Below are 8,150 nucleotides of genomic sequence, written 5' to 3'. Positions count from 1 at the left end.
TAGGGAATCTGACAAAGCTTCCCGAGAAGCTATTATTTGTCTGACATAGACAATTTGTCTGCAGTGAGCACTTGCTTTCAAGGGACTACCTGCTTGTATCTGGTATGGCTTGAATGCAAGAATGTTCTTGGATAACACATGATGCAAACCTCAAACTTGAGCTGTTTGTTGGACAGCCAGGCCTGAAGGTGGGAAAACACTGAAGTGGCTGACCAGCTGGAGCTGTGGGGGCTGCATGGTGGCACTTACTGTGAGTGTTCTTGTCTCCAGGGATAAGTTTGGGCTCAGGCAGCTGAACATAAAAGGGGGGAAATGAAGACAGCATGTTTTTTCTAAACAGCTCTGCAGCACTGGGGGGCAGGGTACAGTGTCCCCACAGCCACTAGTGTGCACATTTGTCTGCAGCAGCCAGAATGCTTCAGCTCTGTCTGACGAGCAGGCAATTCATCAACCCCGGCCCTCGGTGCTAATCTGTGTCTCCGTGGGGGAAGGGCAAACATCTCAATCAATCTCTCTCTCTCTTTGCAGAGGGCTACAAACCAAGGCGCAGCATCATCTTTGCTAGCTGGAGTGCAGGAGAGTATGGAGCTGTGGGTGCTACTGAATGGCTGGAGGTACTGTTTCTTTGATAGACTTCTGCATGATGACTGCTCAGTTGTGATTTCCTGTGGATTAAAAATCTTGGTGTTGTACTGCTACTGCTCATCTTAAAATACTTGTTTTGTTCTAGGGTTACTCTGCCACACTGCATGCCAAAGCCTTCACTTACATTAACTTGGATGCTGCAGTCCTAGGTAACCTGCTACTCTTTAAGTTTCTTGAAACTGAGTGGGACCAGAATAGCTTGACAGACATCCCTTAATCTCCAGGAATGGGGGGGCTGTGCCAGAGGTTGATGCTGGGTGGTTGGCTGAAGACTGGCATGACTCCATTTATTCTCCTGTTCTCATTAAAGCTGGGAGGTTACTGCAGTCTGAGCCAGAAGGAGGCAGCTCTGCTAAGTCCCAGTAGATTGTCCTGTGTCTGTTGAAGATCCTTTGGCAGCAAGCTGTAGATCAGTTGTTGCTCAGTCACAGGGCTGAGCAGCCCTAGCAGTAGTGGTTAATTGTGTCTCCATGTCAAACACCCTTTCTTTTTTGCAGGCGTCAAACATATGAAGATTTCTGCTAGCCCATTGCTGTACACCTTGCTGGAGAGAACTATGAAGGGGGTGAGTTGAAGGGCCTTGGGGTAATCAAGGGGACTGGTTTTAAGGAGGACCTGAAAGCAGCCAGAGCTGTGCTGGGTCACTTTCCCCAGCTGGCACCTTCTGAGGAGAAAGCCCCATTTAGGAGAAAGGGCTGAGATACTCCGGAGGGTCCTGTCTGAAGTCAGCTGGGCTCTGAGAATTGCAATTCACTCATGCAGAATCTAAAATCAGCAAATGCCACAGTTCAGTGGGAGGTGAATGCCTGTCCTGCATGAACTGTGCCTGTGTGGAGAAAGGTCAGGGGAGCACACCTGACTCTGGCATCTGCACAGCAATGCAAGCTCCAGGGTGGACCTGGAAGCCCAAGCAGAGGTCAGAACAAGTGCACTGACTGTCATCTCTGTGCAGGTGAAGGACCCAATAAATGATTCGGGAAGCCTGTATGACAGAGTTGGCTCTGACTGGGTAAAAACAGTGTAAGTATTGTCATCCTGCTATTTAAGAAAGTAAATCTCCATAAAGGAGCAAATTAAATGGCTTCTGCTCTTTGCTGGCGTGTCATACTGCTGTCTGGGCCAGGCTTTACCTGCTGTATTGGGATCGGGCAAGCACAAACAGTACAACACTAGCTGTACTTAATGCTGCCCCAAGCTGCCTGTAGTCAGCCCAGACACCTTTTTGTAGGGCGAGAACAGTCTTGTACAAAGACCAGTGGCCAGAAATGGACGAGCAGCCCTCGGCACTTGGCCGGGACTCCTTGCCAAAACCAGTCTTGTCTAGACAGGGTAATCCAGTTGGCTCAGAGCTTCGGCTGTAAGGCCTTTGAGTAGGGCTTTTCTCCTGGGATGTCCAAACCCGTTGGTAACTACTCAATACTTGTCATTTGCAGTGTTCCCCTTGGTCTGGATAATGCAGCGTTCCCTTTCCTGGCCTACTCGGGAATCCCAGTGGTTTCCTTTGGTTTCTGCAATGTAAGTATCGTCTGCCTGCCTGATGTCCTCACTCTGTGGAAACTGCTGTAAGGATACCTGCTCTCCAGCATGGCAGAGCGCAAGGTGCTGTCCCAAGCTCGTTGTCCATGCAGGAGCCCCACTGGGGGAGGAGATGCAGGCTCTGGACCTGGTGGCTGTGGCAGTACTTGCTGTGAAGGCTGCTCCTGAGGCATGGTTGGCCTACAGTCTCTGTTCCAGAGTTCTGAATGCTCACTTTTTGTTGGGAGAGGGGGCACTCTCTTCGTGAGGCTCAGATGTGAATGATTCAGAAGCTAAAAGCATTAAAAAGATGTCAAGCTGTCTTTGCTTTAGTGAAAGACTGTACTGTATCCAGCTGGTCAGCAAGCAGAGTGCATTGGGGAAGCCGTACCATTGGCCAGAGCAAGTACTAACTCAGACTGTTCAGGTCTGCTGCTGCAGCTTGGGACTGGCAAAAATGGCATCAGTCAAGCAGCCTGCTGTGTTACTGCAGGTGTGCAGCTGGGAGCCCTTCTGATAACTGCTTCCTCTGCTTATGAATGCTTGGATTTCATTAGTGTCAGACTTGTTCCACAAAAACCCTTGAGTTATCCTGCCAAGAAGGGTTGGAGGGTGCTGCCAGCACATACCAAACTGGGTGTTGGGGTTTGCCTGCCTGTGCTTCTGCAGTGAACTCTGAAGGGGAAAAGATCTCTGTGTCTTTGGGTCTAACAAACTAGCGGAGCATCCTGCTGATCACTGGAAACTGAGGGACGAGATATAGGAGCTCCATTTCCTTCCTCTGTGCTTTGAAGTTTTGCCACTCAAGTCTTACTACTTAGCAGCACAAGGAGATGGGATGTGGTGGAAGTAGCAAGCAAACTGTAGCAGGAGGTGAAAAATCCTAGCTGGAGAAGCACTCTTGCCTAACTTTAATGCCATCTTCTTTGCAGAAAGATGAGGAATATCCCTTCTTGGGCACTACTCAGGACACTGTGGAGAACCTGAAGACAACTGACAAGTTGTATGCTCTTATGCGTGCTGCTGCAGAAGTTGCTGGACAAATAGCTCTCAGGTTGACCCATGATCATGAGCTCTTCCTGGACTTTGAGAGATACAGTGAAGAATTGCTGGCGTTCCAGGAGAAGTTTTTGCCCTACGATCGGGATGTGAAGGTAAGAAAGGCTCAGAGTGCACTGGAATCCCTGTAGACTGCTATGGGGCCCTGTGCTAATAAGGCTCTGCTGCCCTGGGATACCACAGGGTGGACATCTTCCTCCTTTGGTCGTGAGAGCGTAGCAAGATGTGACCTGAATCAATGTTCCTTATAGAGCAGTGCAGGCAGAGTAACTGTGGCAGACAGATGTAGCTAATCTGGCTGTGGTGAGCTCTTGAGGAAATGGATGCGGATGGTTTATCGTCTGGTTATCATTCACAGCACAGTGCAGCTTTGCATCTCATTTGCACCTCTGCTGAAAGCCTACAAGAAACTGTGGGTGGGGAGAGACGTCACTGAGCACAGTGACCTCAGAAAAGCCTGCCAGGAACTTGCTCTGCTACTTGATTAAACCGGCAAAAAAATCCCCAACACTTTCTCTTGGTAAGAGAGCAGTAAAAGAAGAAAATCAGGTTTGCTAACAGCTTCTCCCTCACAGGCACTGGGGCTGACCTTGAACTGGCTGTTTTTTGCCCGTGGTGACTTCCAGCGAGCTACAGATGCACTGAGAAGAGACATCGCGAACAGTGACAGGGAAAACAAGGTTGTCCGCAGAAGCCTGAATGACAGGATCATGAAGGTGGGTATCTGCAACTCATTTTCCTTTCTTCAGGAGGAGAGTGCTGGCTGGGGTGGGCCTCCTTCCTTAGGAGCCATGGGCACTGTGCAGGCCGGTGTCTCTTCTGCTTGCTTAGTGTCAACATGACCGACTTCTGCGTTTGCTGTCAGGAGAGGCTCTGGCCCTTGCGGAGCTGCTGCAGGACAGGGCTGGGTGGGAATCAGAAGTTGGGAGCTCCTGATGGAGCAGGAAAGAAAAACGTTGGAGGTGAGAGTATAACCCTAAACTTGCACCTCTGCTCCAGGTGGAGTATGACTTCCTCTCCCCATACCTCTCGCCAAAAGATGCTCCGTTTCGCCACATCTTCTTCGGCAAAGGCTCCCACACCCTGCAGAGTCTGCTGGACAACCTGCAGCTGCTGAGAAACAGCAGGGAGAGCATGGACGTGAACATCCTGAAAGAGCAGCTGGCCCTGGCGACCTGGACCATTAAAGGGGCTGCCAATGCCTTAGTGGGTGATATCTGGAATACAGACAACGAATTCTAGACACAGCAAACACCTGGTTAAGGTACAGGATTAGGGAAACCCACTACCTAACATGGCATTATTTTTCCATAGATTTTCTGGCAACAAATCTTTTCTGACCAAAGTTGAGCATAAAATTTAAATCTCACCTTGACAAATTCCCAAGAGGCAGTTTTAAAGCAGGTACTAAGATTACCACGAAATCTCCTCTGACCAGACTCCCATCTGACCACAGTCCAAACCGGTCACCTACAGCTGCTTGTGGGGCTTGCTTTCCACTGTACTTGAGAACTAACAGCTCAGGTGACTCCTGAACCGGTACCTTGAGTGGGGAGGTACCTCACCTATTTCGGGTTTTAATTGTTGGCCCCCTAAACCTAGTGACAAAATAGGGAATGGATTCCTCTTAATGCTTGTAGTAAGGATCCCTTCTCTGGCAGCGAGCTGCAGAGACCAACCTGTAGTTCAAAAATAAAACAACATAGTAACAGCCCACAAGTGCTGGATTACCAGCAAGCTCTGAAGTGCCCGGCCTGCCTTACTCAATGGCAGGGTCCCAACGATGTCCTGGAGGCTTGCTTCTGCTGAGGCAGGTCTCAATACCCAGGGAAAACAACCCAAAGACTGTCTAATGCCTCCTTTGTATCTTTAGCTGGCGCCTCAGCAAGTCCTGCAGCATTGAGAAATGGCTCTAGACTGGCACTTCAGACCTTGCTGCTCTGGGGCCTTTTGTGAAATTGAGTCTCTTGCTGGCCAAACCCTGTTTGACTGATGTAATTTTGCAGGATGGCTCTTGTTTGGCACTGAGATATTTATTTGTTTGTTTATTTATCAGTGACAGCGTTCACTATAAATGGTGTGTTTTTTTATAGAAGATAATTATCGGAAGCAGTGCCTTCCATAATTATGACAGTTATACTGTCGTTTTGAATAAAGCAGCATCTGCTATTACAATCAAACATGATACTGGAACTTTGCATTTAAAATAATCTAAACAGGCCCCTCCAAAAAAAGTTTTTGAAAACTTGCCATTAAGCTTTCTGTGGCAAAAACACCCCTCTGGAAGAAACTTGAAGGTGTAAACCTGGTAGCAAGCCTCTGGGCTGTGCTCCAAAACAATCCTTGAAATGCTGAAAACCCGGGTGGAAACTCGAATAGTAGACAACTTGGCTTCCTTGCGGTGTCCTTGCCGCTCTGTGGGCTTTGGACTTCCTCTTTGCCCACCTTTTGGATGCCATGTGCTCGCCCCGGGGAGCACAGCTTCCTTCCTGGCCCCCGTGGAGGGGCTCGCTGTGTAGCCCTAGCTCCACCTGTGGCAACACACGCAAACTTCTTGTACCTCAGATTAGACGTTGGCCCGACTTTTAAATGGCAGCTTCCTGCAAAGTTCCAGTACCTTATGTATCATGAAACCTAACTGACATTATCGGGGGCAGTGTCTTCCATAATGTGTAAAGAACAAGGTAGTTTTTGCCTACCACAGTGTTATATCGGAGGCAGTGACCTCCATATGTTGCACTATGGGTGTACGTAATTATCGGGGACAGTGTTTCCCATAATTGTTCTATACTTATCATGCAATGTCATCTGTGAAGCTTGATGGTTAGTATCTAACATGGATCAATTTCCTGCAGTCCTGCTTTTTTTCACTCTCCTGCGGTGATGCAGATACAAACTTCGTTCTGTTACGTACTTCCCTAGACTCTACCTTCTCCGCAGCCTGAACTGTTTCAAATAGCTGTGCTGTCTTGAATTGGCTTCCTGCCTCCAGTCACAGGACTGGCGCTTGAATGTTTAGCAGAAACTAGGCTAGGTAGACTGTGTGCTCTGTGATTTAGTAAACTTCCTTTAAATCAGTTACAGAGAGTTGGGGAATTAAAGGTGAATGTAGGGCTCAGGGCTGACTGCTGTCTGGAAGGCTCTGGTCACCACTGTAGATGGGTGTGCATTCTAGTTAAGAGGCTGGACTGCTTTGGCACTGGGGTGATGCTGGTGTGCCTGCATGGAAAGCTGCTTGCTCCCCAGGTCTCACTGGAAACTCCAGTCTTGCCTCCTGGGTGTTGTGTGGAGGCGGGGGGACATCAGTGGCACCTTTCTCATGGTGCCCTTCTGGTCCCTGCCCTGAAGCTGAACACTGCTGCTGTGTGACACCTTGCTAAACTGTGCTGCCTCTTCCCAAAAAGCAACTGGCTGGCTGTCACCTGCCCTGTACTCTGCGAACAGTTTGATCTGGCATTTAAACCTAAACCGAGTGAGTGACCTGAGCCCCAGCAGTAGTCCTTGAGGGAAGGAACATCCTTCAGCTGGAGCAGAGACCTGGGCCTCCACCAGGAACGGGCAAGGTCAAGCCCCCAGCCTAGTTACTGAGCTCACCAGCTAGCGCTTACCAATACAGAGGGTTGGGTTTTCATCGTCTCTCTAGAAGCCTGGTGCCCAGGCGTGTGCTGCTCCTTGCTCTTCCTGCACGCATACAGCCCTGTCTGTGTTACTGTTCCCTGGTGACGCTTTTCTGGATGGCACTTAAGAGCTGCTGTCTGGAAATCCTCACTGTAGTGTTTGCATGCATCTTGATGTCAGACTTAATCATGCGCTTTATAGCCAGTAGAGAAAAACAAAGGCCGTCTCCTGGCTAGACAGCACAGCCGTGACTACTGGGATGCCGGGATGCCTTGCTCGGTGCTGGCATCAGACTGGTGTGGTGTGCTAAACTGTTTCTGGGTTACCTGCTGTCTGCTTGAATAAAGTTTTAAAGCTTGAACACTTGACTCCTCTCATGGGTTCTTGCAAAGCCAAGATGCCGTTGTGGCCGAGGGTGAGCTCGGGAGGTGGCTCCAGTACCACCTTGATGTGCAATAGCAAGCCCAGCCTTTGCCGTGCTGCTGGGCTCTGTGTCCTGCCGCACTGCGGGCGCCTGGGGTGAGGACTCTGGCAATGAGGCGGAGGGGACACGGATGCAAGTGCCCCTGGGCGCCCCTTTCCTTTCACGGCTGCGTCCTGCCCACTGCCTCTCAGTCGCAGCACTGACCCTAAGGAGCCTGCGGTGTCGGGAGGAGGATGAAATGTCACGACTCCCCCCTGGCCCTGGCTTTGCAGGTGGCTGGGCAGGGCGGTGGGGGGCCATGTCTGCATCCCAGGAAGCCGTAGCGGTCTCCCGCCTGGTCCCTGCCCCTCATCGCTACCCCGGAGCTCCCTGGGGTCAAGGTGCAGGTGGGTTTTTGGTCACTGCTTAGAGCCCCAGCGAGCTCTGGCAGAGCGGGAGCTGCCTCCCCAGCCCCCGCAGCCTGCTCAGGCAGGACCGCGCTGCTTTGGGGCTTTGCATTTTAAATCTGCTCAGATTTTCTCCCCTGTCTTCCCTCATCCCTGGTGCCGGTCTCGCCTCCCGTTTTACAAATGCTGCACCCCGTGAAGGATGCAGCGTTCCGGGTGGGAAGCAGCTTCTCCGGGAGCCCTGCTCGCTCCTTACAGGCCGTCCCGGTGTATCCCTGGTCCCTCCTCTTCCAACAGGGATGATTTACTTGTTGTTTCCCGCATCTCCCAGCCCAAACCTGGCAGGGCTCCTCTCCTGCAGTGGCTGTGCGAGGCACCCCCAGAGGCAGGGCCGGAGCTGCGCGGAGCTCTGCTGCGGCCGGGCAGAGCGAGCCCCGCCGGGGCAGCAGGGAAGGGGGGCGCGGCCCCTCCCCACGCACCTGGGAGCCCGAATTCGGGCTGCC

At 51.1% G+C, this 8,150-nt stretch overlaps 1 protein-coding gene across 1 annotated transcript in view; it reads left to right on the top strand.

Moving 5' to 3' along the window:
- Positions 1–6,073, top strand: part of TFRC (transferrin receptor) — a 14,174-nt gene extending 8,101 nt beyond the window's left edge. The window contains exons 12-19 of the mRNA XM_009635609.2: positions 529–614; positions 731–794; positions 1,143–1,210; positions 1,598–1,665; positions 2,079–2,160; positions 3,093–3,314; positions 3,795–3,935; positions 4,219–6,073. Coding sequence (XP_009633904.1) covers positions 529–614; positions 731–794; positions 1,143–1,210; positions 1,598–1,665; positions 2,079–2,160; positions 3,093–3,314; positions 3,795–3,935; positions 4,219–4,461 — 974 coding nt within the window. The 3' untranslated portion in view covers positions 4,462–6,073. The remainder of the gene's footprint in view (positions 1–528; positions 615–730; positions 795–1,142; positions 1,211–1,597; positions 1,666–2,078; positions 2,161–3,092; positions 3,315–3,794; positions 3,936–4,218) is intronic.
- The last annotated feature ends 2,077 nt before the right edge of the window (positions 6,074–8,150 follow it).

Source organism: Egretta garzetta, unplaced genomic scaffold, assembly GCF_000687185.1.
Source record: "Egretta garzetta isolate BGI_Z169 unplaced genomic scaffold, ASM68718v1 scaffold333, whole genome shotgun sequence".
NCBI lineage: Eukaryota > Metazoa > Chordata > Aves > Pelecaniformes > Ardeidae > Egretta > Egretta garzetta.
The sequence above is the reverse complement of the archived record's forward strand: the minus strand, read 5'-3'. Positions and strand labels throughout refer to the sequence as shown.